The 17,167-nt window shown below is 40.2% G+C and overlaps 1 protein-coding gene across 1 annotated transcript in view; it reads left to right on the top strand.

Annotated features, from left to right (window-relative positions):
- LOC145342720 (short transient receptor potential channel 5-like) overlaps positions 1 to 11,327 on the top strand; it is a 120,602-nt gene extending 109,275 nt beyond the window's left edge. Inside the window, exons 9-11 of the mRNA XM_080188280.1 lie at positions 481 to 522; positions 6,038 to 6,127; positions 10,531 to 11,327. Coding sequence (XP_080044406.1) covers positions 481 to 522; positions 6,038 to 6,127; positions 10,531 to 11,277 — 879 coding nt within the window. The 3' untranslated portion in view covers positions 11,278 to 11,327. The remainder of the gene's footprint in view (positions 1 to 480; positions 523 to 6,037; positions 6,128 to 10,530) is intronic.
- Positions 11,328 to 17,167: the final 5,840 nt, after the last annotated feature.

Here is a 17,167-nt window from a genome sequence, read left to right as displayed (position 1 = left end):
ACTGTGGGGATTCTATGTATTCAGGAGTAACTGAATTAGGCAGGAGTTTATGCTGAATGGTACAAATTGGGGTATTTTAATACACACAGAATGCTGAAGAAACCTATGCCCTAAGGCCGCTGACGTGATGACAATGATATTCATAAATCTGCGGTTTCACTTTGTTTGAGTTTGGAAATCCCATAATCAAGAGCAGGAATAAATATAGATAAAATAACCCAAACTCTGCAGAATTGAGGCACAGAAAACTCAACAGTTTTCCATCCTAATTTGGGAAACTCCTGGTGCTTCTCAGATGGCAGGGAACTTTATTGATATTTGTGATGGTGGTGAAAATATTTAACCTGGTTACTTCCAGCTATTTAATTTTGAACTCTTGCTGTGCTACGAAAGAAACACGTGTGCATCTGCAGTCGCAGTGCCCATTGTTGAGTTTTTTTTTCTCTAAATTAAGTTCTGAAAATTATTTTCTTCTTTCAGGAACGTCATGCGGATGACTTGATCCAAAACCAACACTACCAGGTTTGCTGACCAGTCAGTATTACAGAGAACTCACATAAATGCAAATCCTCACCAAGAATCAGAACTTGTCGACAATACCATTCTATTCACAGCCTTCATTTTGAATCTCTTGCCCCTAATCCTTCACTCTGTCGGTCTCTATTGAGTCTCACCTTATTCTGTCTCTGTCACTCCAGTCAATGGTTGTCTGAACATTCCTTTCCTTGTTCCTCTCGTTTGTTAAATGAAACAATCTGCATGCTTTACCATCACTGTGTTGGAATCAAGGTTCAGTGCACCAATCGAGCTGTAAAATGGCATCACCAGGAACAGTTTGCAAAAGCACGGTCCCAGATTTACACTGAGGTTTTACACTGAAATTTTAAATTATGGTCACATGGAACCCAGCAATAATCCCCAAACTACAAATCATTACATCTGTGTCATCTTTATAACTGCAGATGAAATCCACACATTCTCACTAAATAACCTGAATAAAAAATGGTAGCTATCTGTTTCAACCAAATTCTTGAAAAGGATGAAGCTCATGCTTCAGATATCATGTTACATGAACAAAGCCAGTACTTCATCATTGGAAGGTTAACGTGGTGCTCTTTCTTCTGGTGTTTACAATTTGGCCTTGTGAACTCACATTTGATAGTAAATAAACTACCAGAGATGTAAAGTAGATGGGCTTTATGTTACTTAAGAAGATGCGTCCTTTGTATCTGAATTGTTCAGTTATTTGTGATTAACAGAAAGGAAGCTCTGCTAAACCTTTAGAAAGGTTAGGGGCCATGTGTTCTGTGCTCAAAATTCAACACAAATTGCCACTAAATTATCAGTTTCATTCAGAGTAGCCACAAAGTCAGCTAGTGGGGGCGGTCTAAATGTCTCATAATTGCAGTAGAGGATGCTTTTGTCAGGAAAAGCATCTGACAATGCTTCATGTTGATTCTGGACATCAAGGATGATAAATGTTCTCCAAATATATAAATGTGAAAATTTGAAAAAAAACGTAGGTTCCATGAAGTTCATGGAATATGTGTATTTTAACAAAAAATCTTAAAGGTACCGTACAGAACCCATCTCAGTGAAGGAATATCCTTCTTCAAACACCTTTCTGTAACTAAAGCAACATAAGCCAACAGGAGACTACATTACAGCCCAAGTATTGACAATGTCTACTACTCTGACATTAGCATCAACGGATCACAAGATACTAAAAGATGAAGGAGGCTATTCAGCCCATCTTAAATAGTAAATATTTATTAAACAAAAATAAAAAAGCATTTAAATATATAAGACCTTTATACAGTTAACAGTACTTTACAAACATTTCCTAAAAGGTATTGGATTAAATAAACTCAGAGCTAAATCCCTGTTTTGATGGCAACAGTCCTTATAGATTTTCTAATGTGTAACAGTTTCCTGTAGTGTGACCACACAATGCCTTGTTGCCTCTAGGGGAAATCTTAAAAAGACTCTCCTCCTGGAGGGTAGCTGCAAAACTGGTTTTCACAGGTCTGGCTTCAATGTAGTCTTGTTCAGGATCTCACAGCTAACCCCACCTCAGTCTCACTTTAAATGCGTTTCCCCTTTGATCTTCCACTCGATTGTTTCAGAAGTTCCTCTTGCCAAAATTGATCATTTTTGTTCCTTAATGCTGCTATATTTACAAAGTAAACTTACTTTTTGCCTCACACATTTACAATTCCCTAGACTGTTTCCATCGCATCCTTTGAATGTTTCCAACAGTCAGCTTTACAATCCCTTCCCCTATCTGCCTACTGTAAATTTCTGGTGCAGAAGCTTTCCAAGTTCCTTTTTTATTACTACTCTTATTACAACTTTTTTATTACTACTTTTATTACAACTTGCCTTCAAACCTCCTTTATTGATGTTTTGACCAAAGCAGTCTAACTGTCTCCAGTTTAATTAAACCAGTCACACCCATATTCACACACACAAGCTTGTTTTCCAGTGTAATGGCAATAATGATATTGCAAAAATATTAAGCTTTTTCTCACACTACTGAATATTTCCTAATAGGCTAAAACTCTCTGTTCAGATATCATCATAGCAAATGATTGCACCATCTTCACTGCCTCTATATTCACGTAGCAAGCCAAATTGTTCACAGGGCTACAAGTGTAGTCAAACCAAACTGTGCATCCAGAGAGACTCAACTATATCCCATTGCTGTATCAAATTGTTTCTTATTTTTAAACTACTCATCTCCACCATTCTATTACTTGTTACCCTGCATCAAGAACTTCCTAATACAGTTCTAAAATGCCCTACTCTCACATTTTAATTTGAAGTACAGTAGTATTTTGGAGTAATCTTCCCCCATTGTATCTGTATGATTACCTTGCCGATGCCTCTTTCTCAGGCTTCAGTTGTTCTTCTCTGACTTGAGACCCTGGCACAAGAGATCAGCCTTCCGGCTTTGCTTTATCTTCAACACTTTACTGTCGTCCCTTTTCTCTGCTCCTAGCTCTGACGAAGGATCATCCTGAGTCAAAACATTCTGGCTCTATTCTCGCTCCACAGATCCTTTCAGACCGGCTGAGATTTTCCAGCATCTTCTGTTTTTGTTCCACTGGGCCCGATTTTACCATTGCGTGCGCCCGTTTTCAGGCACAAAAACGTGGTGAAGTCCATTAACAGGATCCGTGCCCGCACCTGTGCACACGCTACTTTACCAAGGCCTGAAAATGGCCGCAATCAGATTTGCAACGGCCATTTAAATGCATTTACATGTATTTAAATTGAATTAATGAACTGCCTGCCCAACTTTACCAGCATTTCCCTCTTTACTTTCACGTTCATCCATCCAGATTTGGCGCAAAACAGACGCGCTTGGCAAAGGTCTGTTTTGGGCGCTCCAGCTTCTGAAGAGGTAAATTCGGAGCTTCCAACGGCTCTCTGACTCAGATCGATGGTGGGGGGAGGGAGGGAGGCGGGTCAGATGTTTGTCTGGTCAGGGAAGGGGGGAGAGAGCAAAGAGGCCAGATTGTTGTCTGGTGAGGGGGAGGGAGGAGAAGGGAGGTTAAACATGACCTACCACACACAAAGCCATGTTGACTCTCCTTAATAAGTCCCTGTTTAGAACCTCAACCCGAGGACCAGATCTATCTTTATCCATGATCAAGTTGAAACTAATGGTGTTAGGACTAGAGGGCACAGCCTCAGGATAAAGGGGGGGGGGGGGCGGTTTAGAACGGAGTTGAGGAGGAACTTCTTCTCTGGAATTCTCTGCCCGTTGAAGTGGTGGAGGCTGCCTCGCTCAATATTTTTAAGACGCGGGTGGATATGTTTTTGATAGGCAAGGGGATTAAGGGTTATGGGGAGAAAGCGGGAAAGTGGAACTGAGCCACAACAGATCAGCCATGATCTTATTGAATGGCGGGGCAGGCTCGAGGGGCTAGATGGCCTACTCCTGCTCCTATTTCTTATGTTCTTATGTCCATCCAAATATTTGTAGATCCTATCTCTTAGTATTCCTTCCAATTTACCTACTACTGACGTCAAACTTACCGGCCTATAATTTCCTGGATTACTTTTTGAGCCTTTTTTAAACAATGGAACAACATGAGCTGTCCTCCAATCATCCGGCACCTCACCCGTGGAGACCGATATTTTAAATATACCTGCCAGGGCCCCTGCAATTTCAACACTCGTCTCCTTCAAGGTCTGAGGGAATATCCTGTCCGATCCTGGGGATTTATCTACTCTGATTTGCCACAAGACAGCAAGCACCTCCTCCCCTTTAATCTGTATAGGTTCCATGACCTCCCTACTTGTTTGCCTTATTTCCATAGACTCCATGCCAGTTTCCTTAGTAAATATGGATGCAAAAAGCCCATTTAATATCCCCCTCATTTCTTCTGGTTCCATACATAGCTGACCATTCTGATCTTCAAGAGGACCAATTTTATCCCTTACTGTCATTTTGCTCTTAATATATCTGTAGAAGCTCTTAGGCTTATCCTTCACCTTGACTGCCAAAGCAACCTCATGTCTTCTTTTAGCTCTTGTGATTTCTTTCTTAAGTAATTTCTTGCACTTTTTATACTCAAGCATCTTATTTGCTCCCTGTTGCCTATACATGTCATACATCTCTCTTTTCTTTATCAGAGTTCCAATATCTGTCGAGAACCAAGGTTCCTTATTCTTATTCACTTTGCCTTTAATCCAGACAGGAACATACAAACTCTGCACTCTCAAAATTTGAAGGCCTCCCACTTACCAATCACATCCTTACCAGAGAACAGCCTGTCCCAGTCTTTTCAGATCCTTTCTCATTTCTTCAGATTTGGCCTTTTTCCAGTTTAGAACCTCAACCCGAGGACCAGATCTATCTTTATCCATGATCAAGTTGAAACTAATGGTGTTATAATCACTGGAACCAAAGCGTTCCCTACACACACTTCTGTCACTTGTCCTAACATATAACTTATATGTTATCTAACATATAAAGGTAGAAATGACTGTTGGCAACATGAGCCATGGATTGTTAATATATTTGTATCAAATTTCTCTCCACAAGTTTCCCAAATAAGTTAACTTAGTATGATAGTGAAGGGAACCAGCCTCCCATCTATTGACTCTGTCTACACTTCCCACTGCCTCAGAAAAGAGCCAGCATAATTAAGGACCCCACGCACCCTAGACATACTCTCTTCCACCTCCTTTTGTTGGGAAAAAGATACAAGGGTCTGAGGTCGCATACCAACTGACTCAGGAACAGCTTCTTCTCTGCTTTCATCAGACTTTTGAATGGACCTACCTTATATTAAGTTGATTTTTCTCTGAACCCTAGCTATCACTAAAACACTACATTCTGTACCTTCTCCTTTCCTTCTCTATGTACAGTATGCTTTGTCTGCATAGCATGCAAAAACAATACTTTTCACTGTATGTTAATACATGTGACAATAATAAATCAAATCTAAAGAATTTGACAAGGTTGTTAAGTATTTGTATAACATCATTGATGGAGTTTAATCCTATACTTTTTATTTAAATGGAACTGATATAAGCCCATAATATTGCTAGTTTGAAACTCTTTACTGAATTTGTTTGTTCTGGCATTAATTTCTCCCTCTGATTGACTAACTATAAGAGAGCATAATCGAAAATATTTTCAGTAGGATTAAGCAAAAAATCTAAAATTGTAACACATTGTAATTGAGGTGTTTATTTTAGAGGGAAGGGGGTGTTGAATGTTCTGTTGAGGCTCAGGTTTTATTTAGACAAACGATAATGGGGACTGTTCATTAATCAGTCAAAAGAACAACGCAATCTGCTGCATCAAAATGAAACATTTGCAAGTGATGATATTTTCATATGACAATGGTACATTAAAGATCAAGTCAAATGTTTATCTAACCCTTCAGATTGAAGGTTCAGATTGATGTCCCTTTAAATGCAACAAGTTCATCAGTTTAATATTTTAACAATACAGCTAATGGTTCAAATTGGTTACAGTAACAAGTAGAATGAAATAATTGTTCCTTTTCATTGGCAGGAAGTAATTAAAAATTTAGTGAAAAGATATGTTGCAGCTATGATCAGAAGTGCCAAAACAGATGAAGGACTTACAGAAGAGAATTTCAAGGTAAACAAGACACTGGCTTCAATACATCTTGCCTTCTGGTACTATTTTGATTGTGGTTTCAAGGCTTCAAATTTTTATGATGTGGAGATGCTGGCGTTGGACTGGGGTGAGCACAGTAAGAAGTCTCACAACAGGTGAGGAAGGAGCAGCACTCCAAAACTCGTGATTCCAAATAAATCTATTGGCCTTTAACATGGTGTTGTGAAACTACTTACTATTCAAATATTTAAACATTTGTTTTTTTTTGTCCTGTACACTAATTTTCACTGGGAATCTCTTGGAGACAACCACAAAGCAATTTGGATTCACAAATTCATTCTTTTTTTTCCATTATAAGTACCTAGGTTGTTTAGTTAGCACCCAGGTCAATAAGACCCAGTTCAATGACAAATCTTGTCAATGGGCATCTTTGCTTCCACCTTACATTGCATGACTGGGGCAGCATGGTGGTACAGTGGTTACCATTGCTGCCTTGCAGTGCCGTGGACTCAGGTTCAATTCTGGCCTCAGGTAACTGTCTGTGTGTAGTTTGTACATTCTCCCCGTGTCTGCATGGGTTTCCTCTGGGTGCTCCTGTTTCCTTCCACAGTCCAAAGATGTACAGGTTAGGTTGATTGGCTGCACTCAATTGCTCCTTAGTCTCAAGGAGATTAGCAGCGTGGGTATGTGGGATAGTGCCTGGGTGGGTTTGTTGTCGGTGCAGACGCGATGGGCTGAATTGTCCCATTCTGCACTGTATGATTTGCGATTTTCATAGATGTGTTGGGGACTAAGTGTGATGTGTCAAAATTCACAGATGACACAAAGATGGGTGGAAGAGCAAAGCGTGCAGAAGACACTGAAAGTCTGCAAAGGGATATAGACAATTTAAGTGAGTGGGTGAGGGTCTGGCAGATGGAGTACAATGTTGGTAAAGGTGAGGTCATTTTGGTAGGAATAACAGCAAAATGGACTATTATTTAAATGGTAAAAAATTGCAGCATGCTGCTGTGCAGAGGGACCTGGGTGTCCTTGTGCAGGAATTTCAAGGAGTTGGTTTGCAGATGTAGCAGTTAGCTAAAAAGGCAAATGGAATTTTGTCCTTCATTGCTAGAGGGATGGAGTTTAAAAACAGTGAGGTTATGTTGCAGCTGTATAAGGTGCTGGTGAGGCCACACCTGGAGTTACTGTGTACAGTTTTGGTCTCCTTACTTGAGAAAGGATATACTGGCACTGGAGGGGGTGCAGAGGAGATTCACTAGGTTGATTCCAGAGTTGAGAGGGTTGGCTTATGAGGAGAGACTGAGTAGACTGGGTCTATACTCATTGGAATTGAGAAGAGTGAGGAGAGATCTTATAGAAACATATAGATTATAAAGGGAATAGATAAAATAGAAGTAGGGAAGATGTTTCCACTGGCGGGTGAAACTAGAACTAGGGGGCATAGCCTCAAAATAAGGGGGACCAGGTTTAGGACTGAGTTGAGGAGGAACTTTTTCACACAAAGGGTTGTGAATCTGTGGAATTCCCTAACCGGTGAAGCAGTTGAGGCTCCCTCATTGAATGTTTATAAGGCAAGGATGGATACATTTTTGAACAGTAAAAGAATTAAAGGTTATGGTGAGCGGGCGGGTGAGTGGAGCTGAGTCCACGAGAAGATCAGCTATGATCTTATTGAATGGCGGGGCAGGCTCGAGGGGCCAGATGGCCCACTCCTGCTCCGAGTTCTTATGTAGCCAAGGCTTCAACTATATTGGAGTGGTGGTGCTGCTGTCTCTGGAGGGCTAGAGACCCAACTCAAGAGGTATTTTTCTTGTTTTGTCAATTAAGGGCAGCAATAGCAGGTGTGATATCTTTTACAATTTACTGCTTGCTGGATTGTATGGAGTTATTCCAACTATCAGGAACAGCCTGCTGGCAGAAATATTGCTACCTATGTCGTGGAAGTCAGTCTACAATGTAAATGGACAGATTCCAGGACACTGAGTGCCTCAGCATTTTATTATAGGGCCATTGCTACACAAGGCAGCATAGCAATACATTTCAAGCATATTTTCCCATTTCATCTCAGGTTCCTACAATGTCATAAAAACACAAAATATACGCTGAGCGATAGGGAAAGAAGAGCAGAGTGGGATTATATCCATAGTTCCTTCAAAGACCTGTCACAGGCACAATAGGCTCCCTTCTGTAATTTCTCATGTTATGAATCTATAAAAGATGTTCAAAAATAACTACAGCAGTTTAAATCTTTGAAACTAAATAAAACACAAACGCATGCAATGTCCTGGTGAATTCACAACAGCGAATGGAGGGTGAGAATAGAACAGAAACAATCAAATGCACAGATTTTAAAATGCGTCATTTGGGACTTCTGGAAATTTAAATGTTTTATTAACCATCACTGGCTGCTGTAATAAATTAAGCTGTTGGAAATCTGACCCTGGTACAATCTCACCATATCTTTGTGCTTCCAGCCAGGACCATGTAAAATTTGTGAATCATCTTGTGATTGCCTTCAGATGGAACCGTTTCAATGCCAGGAGAAAATTACAGATTCCTTTAATGTTCTGGTGATTAAACACATTATTCAATTTCATATTAAGCCCCACAGACCAGAGGATTGCAGGTTTTGAAGAATAGGCTTAGCTAGTTGGTGTTGAGTCAACCTTCTTCCTTACAGGCTTTGAGTAAGGTATTCACAACACGGTTTGTGTATACCAAACAGGCTTTATTAATCCATTGTAGGTAATCAGACCATACAGCACAAAGGGTAGCTTTTGGAATTGTCAACTGCAGCTCATCCTGGAAAAACAACCTTATAAATCCCGGTTGCCAACTTCAATGGTAAATTTTGTAGATAACACTAACGTAATCGCTTATGGTTGTTGTTATTCCAATCACCTAACTTCTTGCGTAGGCATTCCTCATAGATGATAAGCAGACATCGGGAATGGAATAGAGCTAATGGACCTTCATTCATAGGATCAGCACTTCTCAGATCCTCACTGTTCTCCTGTTAGCCCTGGAAAGGCCTTTTGTTCTATGACCAGATATAGTTACACAGTTTGTTTGATTATTATTATTATTTTGGTATCTAATGGCATTGGAAGTTACAGATAGTTCTGTGGCTTGGTAGGTATAGATGTGATCGGTGCAACTTGTGGGCCAAAGGGCCTGTTTGTGCTGTAGTGTTCTATGTTCTATGTTAACTCCTAACTCTCCAGTGTGTTAAAAGCCAGAAGTAGGGCACCACAATTGGCCATAGATTTCTGCAGAGGACTTGCCCAGAGTACACTGAAATCCAACATGTTTCCTCTCGCATAGGAAGCAGTTTTGCAAAGGGAGGAATCTCTTTATAGGCATATTAGGAGCTGGATTTGGGTAAAAGTGTCATGGGGAATAATAGAATTAGCATTTAAAAGTAAACACTGAATAGAAATGTGAGGAACTAGGTGATAGCAGATTTGATAACAGCAGCAGGAACTGAATTACAAAATTACTGAAAAATTCTGAGTTAAATTATGGATGTAAATTCAGTTCTTTTACATCATTAAGTTTAGTAACTAGACCCAGTCAACATCAAGTGTTTCCATTGTATTTTTATGATGGTAAGCCTAATAATACAAGACAAATATCTTCTCTTCTGAGTATCACCTTCATTTTGATAAGGAATACATCTTTACAACCCAACATCAGGGCTGTATGATGACATAGTGGTTAGCACTGCTGCTTCATAGTACTAGGGACCCAGGTTCAGTTCCGGCCTTGGGTGGCTAGCTGTGTGGAGTTTGCATGGATTTCCTCTGAATGCTTCAGTTTCCTCCCACAGTCGAAAGATGTGTAGAATAGGTGGATAGGCCATGGTAAACGTGCAGGTGGTACAGTGGCACAGTGGTTAGCACTGCTGTCTCACAGCGCCAGGGACCTGGGTCCGATTCCCAGCTTGGTTCACTGTCTGTGTAGAGTTTGCACATTCTCCCCGTGGTTGCATGGGTTTCCTCCCACTGTCGGAAAGATGTGCTGGCTAGGTGCATTGGCTGTGCTAAATTCTCCCTCAGTGTACCTGAACAGACGCCAGAGCGAATCAGGGATTTTCACAGTAACTTCACTGCAGTGTTAATATAAGGCAGATTGTGATAAATAAATAAACTAACTTTTTGGGGATAGAGCAGAGGGGTGGTGCTCGTTAGGACAGTTAGCACAGACTCGATGGGCCAAAAGGCCTCATTCAGCACAATGGGGATAGCTGGGTTCCTTCTGACTTGTGTAACTTGGTATCTCACCGAGCAAGGAATTTACCAAATAAATGATTAGATTTGGAGGGAAGAAACATCCTTTGATATATCACAAGGTAACCTAAATCTGAATTTGACCTATCCAGTCCATGCCAAGTACAGTAACAGGTTTCATTATTCTCACAGGAACTGAAACAGGACATCTCCAGTTTTCGCTATGAGGTTCTTGACCTTTTAGGAAACAGAAAATCATCCCGAAGAACATATTCTACCAGCAGCGATGGGATGCAAATCGGAGACTTGGAGGAAGATAGTGCAGAAGAAATGAAAAAGATTGTGTCATTCAACTTGGCAGGTGAAAACAATGACCGAAAGAGGTTAAAAATGAACTCTTTCAGTGTTTCAGCTCTGATCAAATCAGTTTCTGGAATTGACCTTAATGAAGAGAAATCCAAAAATAATAGGCTGAGTAAGCAATCTTCATCAGTCAGGAATGGCAATCGATTCCAGAGATACCCTAACTCCAAGAAGGATTCGTTCAAAAGGCTTGGTCTCTTGTTTAGCAAGATGAACGGACAACTTTCTGAACCCAGTCCAGAGCCTGTGTCCAGCATTTCTGATGGACTACTTCAAGCACACAATATGTGGCAGGACTTCAAGTATTCCCAAATTTCCAGTCCTAACAACATTACAAAGAGTGAGGGTAGTCTTAATGCTGTTGGTCTCAATGAGGTAAACAGAAGAAACAGAATTGATGGCCGTTGTTCAGCTAACCATAATGACTCCTTCAATTGCTCTTCCAATATCAGTACCTCCAATAACAAACTCATTGACTCATCAAGTGATGTTTATGACTCCTGGGGGGAAGCCTGTGACTTGCTAATGACCAGGTGGAACAGTCGTCAAGAGGACTATGTAACAACTCAATTATAAATACAATATAATATATCTAGATACTACTTTACCACAGGGGCTTTGGGTCATGTCCATGAGGAATTATTTTTAAAACTATTAAATATATAGAATATGTGGCTGTGAGGGTGTTTTCTAAAGAGGAACCCTGCTTTCTGTAAATTACAACAACTTGTATTTGTATAGCACCATTAAAGTAATAAAATGTCTCAAGGCGCTTCACGGGAGCATTGCGAGGCAAAATATGATGCTGCGCCAATAGCAAGTCAAATTGGTCAAAGAGGTAGGTTTAGGAGCACCTTAAAGGTGAAACAAAGGAAGAGAGGTGGCAAGAAAGGAATTCATGAAGTTAGGCCTTGGCAGGTGAAGATACACTTCCAAAGGTGGAGCAATTACAATCGGGATTGTTCATGAGATTAGAATTGAAGAAACACAGATATCTTACAGGGATTGTGTGGCTGAAGCTAATCACAGAAATAGAGGGCAAAGCCACAGAATCATTTATAATAGATGAGAATTTCAGAATCAAGAAGTTGCTTAACCACAAACTAATATAGCTCAACTATATTATGGGTAGCACTATTTTAGTTACTTCAAGTTTATGAAGGGTAGAATGAGTAAGGTGCGCATTGGAATATTCAAGTGTAGAGGTAAGAAAGACATAAATGAGTTTTTCAGGAATAGATGAGCTAGGGCAGGAGTACAGTCTGGTGCTGATGTGGTGGAAATAGGTAATCTTAGTGATGGTGTGGTTAGAAACACATCTCAATTTCACATTCAGAAATATTGGGTTAATTCCATCACTCAGATGTGTCGTGATCTTGAAAACAGTCCATTACTACTTTCTCAGGGCAACTAGGGATGGGTAATATATGTTGGCTTATCTGAGGCATCCTTGGACTGAATTTTTAAATAATGAGGTTAGTTCGGCATTGTGGTTAGAGTACTGGGGTGGTCATCTAAAGGCCTCTCTAATTACTCAGAAACACAAATTGAAATCCCACAGTAACAGTTGGATATTTTAAATTCACTTAATTAAATTAATCTGGATTTTTTTAAAAAACTAGATCAGTAACAAAATGTCCAGATTGTTGTGAAAACCCAACTATTTCTCTCATGTCCTTTAGGAAAAGGAACTTAACTGTGTGACTTAAAAAGAAATGCAAATTCCCCATGACCAAGAAAAGGATTTGCATGACAAGGTTTCAAATTATTGTAACAAGCAAACTAAGAGAAACATTGATCAAACTTTATTTTGTCGGCAACTGCTACTTCAAGCTCCAGTAAATTAGGTTAAGGTTGCATGGCAAAATTTAAAGGGATATTTCAGAATACACAGAATAAATACACTCCAATGTACAAGATAAAGTCCAATGCCTCATCGGTGTTTAACTAGAACGGTCAAAGATAATATCAAACTTAAAAAGCATTTAATTGTGCAAAGACAAGGGAAAGGCAGAAGATTGGACAGAATACGAGGAACATCTATGGTTGACTAAAAAATTAGAGTATGAGAGAAAGTTAGCAAGAAATATAAAAGCAAATAGCAAGAGATTTTATAAATATTTTAAAAAGAAACAAGTCACAAGGCGAGCATTGATCTGATAAAAAGTCTCAGAGATTTGATGATGGAAAACATGGAGACGGCAGATGAATCAAACAGGTATTTTGCAGGTAAGTTCAAAATAATCAGACAGAATCAACATGGTTTTGTGAAAGGGAAATTATGTTTCACCAACTTACTGGAGTTCTTTCAGAAAGTAACACGTTGCGGATAAAGGGGAACTGGTGAATGTGCGCACTTAGTTTTCCAGAAGTCATATTAGGTGCCATATCAAAAGTTATTATAGAAAATAAAAGCTCATGGTATAGGGGGCAACATACTGGCATTGATCAAAGACAGATTTGCTGACAGGAATTATAGGCACAAATAAGTCTTTTTCAGGTTGACAAGATATTAGGAGTTGTGCGTCTCAGGGATCAGTGCTGGAATCTCAACTTTTTATAATTTATATAAATGATTTGGATGAAGAGACTGAAGGTATGATTGGTAAATTTGCTGATGATTCAAAGATAGGCAGGAAAGTAGGTTTTGAAGTGGACAGTAAGGAGGCTACAAAGGAATGTGGATAGGTTCAGTACATAGGCAAGATCTTGTAAATGTAGTGTGGGAAAATATGAATTTGTCCATTTTGGTTGGATGAATAATAAAGTATACTATCTAAATGGTGAGTGATTGCAGAATGCTAGCAATACAAAGGAATTTGGCTGCCCTACTGCATGAATCACAAAAAATGGGTGGCACAATGTTTAGCACCGCTGCCTCACAGCACCAGGGACCTGGGTTTGATTCCCAGCTTGGTCACTATCTGCGGAATCTGCACAATTTCCTCATGTCTGTGTGGGTTTCCTCCGGGTGCTCTGGTTCCCTCCACAGTCCGTTAGATGCACTGGCTATGCTAAATTCTCCTTCTGGGTACCCAAACAGGTGCCTAGTGGCAACTAGGGGATTTTCAAAGTAACTTTGTTGCAGTGTTAATGTAAGCCAACTTGTGACATAAATAAATAAACTTTAAAATAAAAAGTATACAGGTATAGAAAGCAGTTAGGATAGCTAAGAGTTATCATTTATTGAGAGGGGAATTGAATACTTAAGGAAGGAAGTAAATAAATACATTAGAAATTGTTCAGAGAAGGTTGACTAGATGAATGGCTGAATGGTCAGCTTGTCTTACAGGGAAAGGTTAGACAGGAATAAGCAACTTGATTGAAATGTACAAGATCCTGAGGGGTCTCGACAGGGTGGATGTGGACAGAATGTTTCCTCTTGTGGGAGAATCTAGAACTATGGGTCACTGTTTAAAAATAAGGGCTTGCCCATTTGGAGCTGAGAGCTTTTCCCCCTCAGAGGATAGCAAGGCCTTGGAGCCCTTTCTACCAACTTTTGAGGAAGTGATTGTCTTTGAATATTTTAAGGCAGAGATAAATAAATTCTTGATAAGCAAGATGATGAAAGACTATTGGAGGTAGGCAGGAATGTGGAGTTGAGGTTACATTCAGATTAGCCATGGTCGTCCTGAATGGAAGAGCAGGCTTGAGGGGTGAGTGTTTACTGCTCCTAATTCATATGTAATGCCTATTTCCATGATGAATCACATGGGTCTTGCAATCAGGTGGAATTGCTGATTAGCTAGCCTTTAGAGTCCAACTTTATTCAATCTTGAAATGAAATAGTTTAAAATGTAACTTTATAAAACCAGACATTTTTAAAGGTTTGCTGGGATTTTGGTTTACTCACTGTCAGCATAAATGCATTGTTTACAAGTTTGAACACCCAGCTTGCAACTGCTTCTCAGTAAGACAACCTGGGCCCTCCCTTAATCTTTAACAATCAAGCCCCGTGGGTTTGTTCGTGACAGAATTCGTAACAGGTTGCATGACCTCCATTTTACTCTATATTGAAGCACAGTCTCAAAACACAACAAACTTACAAAACCTATTGTTTCCAACACCCGTCATCCTTATTTTCTCTGACCTACATGATACGCCAGTTCACTAAAATTGCCATGAAAATCTATAATCTACACAAACTGCAGTGGTTCAGGAAGGTGGCTTGATGCTATTTTTTCAAGGGCGAGTAGGGACTGAATGCTGGCCCTTTGGTGAATGCAAGAAAAGCACTTCTTTGTTTTGAGATTTGAACTGCTGTAGCCTGCACTACCAATGGTAACAATGCAAGTATCCTTTGTATTACTTGATAAGCCAGAAGATTCTAAATCCAGCATGACAAAGAAAATTTCTATTCTGTACTGCATTGGTGGACGAGATGGTGAATAACAGCAATGAATGTAACCTTAACACTGAACCACTTGAGAATCAGCAGCGTCGCTTCTACCAGCAATCACAAGCTCCCTCTCCACATTCCCACCCAAAATAAACTCTTACGGTTTCCAAGCAATCAGCATGCACGCATTAATTGCTTTCTAACAACAGGCTGTATTTCAACTGGCATCAGTCCGAGTGTTTCAATCTGTGGAAGGCCACGCTGGGACTAACAAAACTGCTTTGGAGATAAATCATAACACTTTTCCTGAAGTCCTGATGTTTTGATGAACTTCACACTTAAGATAATGTTGAAGATTGAGACAGCCCCTTCACAAATTTGATCGCTTAGCAGCGACAAGATTTAATTTCTACAAGTCTAGTTGCTTTTCTTGTTAGGAATTTTTGATACATTTGACAGATTACAGTAGCAAGAAATCTACCCACTAGATCGATCAGTTAAAAAAGGGTGGCATAGACAAGTTGGGCCGAAGGGCCTCTTTCCATGCTGTAAACCCCAATGACTCTAAATAAACTGCTTTAGTAGATATTCACATCATCACTAACAACTCCGCTCTTATGACCTTTTTGACTTGATCTCAGGCAGTTTATTTACTTGGAACAATAGAATTTAGCTTGACAACATGCCTGTGGGTATCAAACTTTTATCTTAAAAAAAGTTTATCCTCATGATTCACCCACAAATCAAGATACTTGATGACTCATCACCTTTCATTATTAAGAGACAGCCTTGGGATGACTCGTTTCTGGGGGAGGGGCAGTGGGGGGAGCGTCTGTAGTGCAATACCTCAAAATTTGAGTTAGATATTAAGCAGAGAAACAGCAGGCACAAACCTGCCATCCACCACCACAGTCTGCTTTCACCAGGTGGGCTCAACATTGACAGGCAAAAGTAAAAAGGAACAGAAGCAACTTAGTTACATTATTTACATGTCAAAGATATATGGCTAAAACTGGATCTTGGCCTCCAATCCAGCAGAGTGTTTACTGATTGAGAGATTTTTTGTTGTACATTTGAAACTCTCTTCTCCATAATGTCTTGCTTGTTCAGTGACTTCTACATCACTTCCAAAAAATTTTAAATAAGAAAACTGTTCGTTACATAGCACAATAGACACAGACAATATTTTCTCCAGTTTCACCTTGCCCCTATATTCAGACACATACCCAGCAAATGTCCTAGGATGATTGGTAAATAGCAAGTGCTGGAAATACTCTAGTTTCATTGACCTTCACACACTTGTGTAATTCCTACTTAAGCAACAATAAAACTTGCACTGTCACCTGTAATACAAAGTAAAGCACCCACACTCTCTGCAGCTGCAACAGAAGATAACCGACATTGAGCCAAACCAGGTGAAAACGACAACAGTGACCAAAAGTCCAAATAGCTGATTTGAAGTACAGTTTCAACATAATAAGAACATAAGAAATAGGAGCAGGAGTAGGCCATCTAGCCCTTCGAGCCTGCCCCGCCATTCAATAAGATCATGGCTGATCTGTCGCTGCTCAGTTCCACTTTCCCGCTTTCTCCCCATAACCCTTAATCCCCTCTCTTATCAAAAACCCATCAACCCGCGTCTTAAAAATATTTAGCGAGGTAGCCTCCACCACTTCAACGGGCAGAGAATTCCAGAGATTCACCACCCTTTGAGTGAAGAAGTTCCTCCTCAACTCCGTTCTAAACCGCCCCCCTTTTATCTTGAGGCTGTGCCCCCTAGTCCTACTGTCTTTTTTGAGCGGGAAGAGTCTCTCCACCTCTATCCTATCCATCCCATTCATCATCTTATACGTCTCAATGAGATCTCCCCTCATTCTTCTAAACTCTAACGAGTACAAGCCCAGTTTATTCAGCCTCTCCTCATAGCTCAACCCCCTCAACTCCGGTATCAGCCTAGTAAACCTCCTCTGCACTCCCTCCAAGGCCAAAATATCTTTGCGCAGGTGCGGCGCCCAAAACTGCACACAGTACTCCAGCTGCGGCCTCACCAATGCCCTATACAGCTGCAGCAAGACCTCCCTACTTTTATATTCAATCCCCCTCGCTATGAAGGCCAGCATCCCATTT

The sequence above is a fragment of the Carcharhinus amblyrhynchos genome, chromosome 4, assembly GCF_965287045.1.
Source record: "Carcharhinus amblyrhynchos chromosome 4, sCarAmb.v2.hapA, whole genome shotgun sequence".
Lineage (NCBI taxonomy): Eukaryota > Metazoa > Chordata > Chondrichthyes > Carcharhiniformes > Carcharhinidae > Carcharhinus > Carcharhinus amblyrhynchos.
The sequence above is the reverse complement of the archived record's forward strand: the minus strand, read 5'-3'. Positions and strand labels throughout refer to the sequence as shown.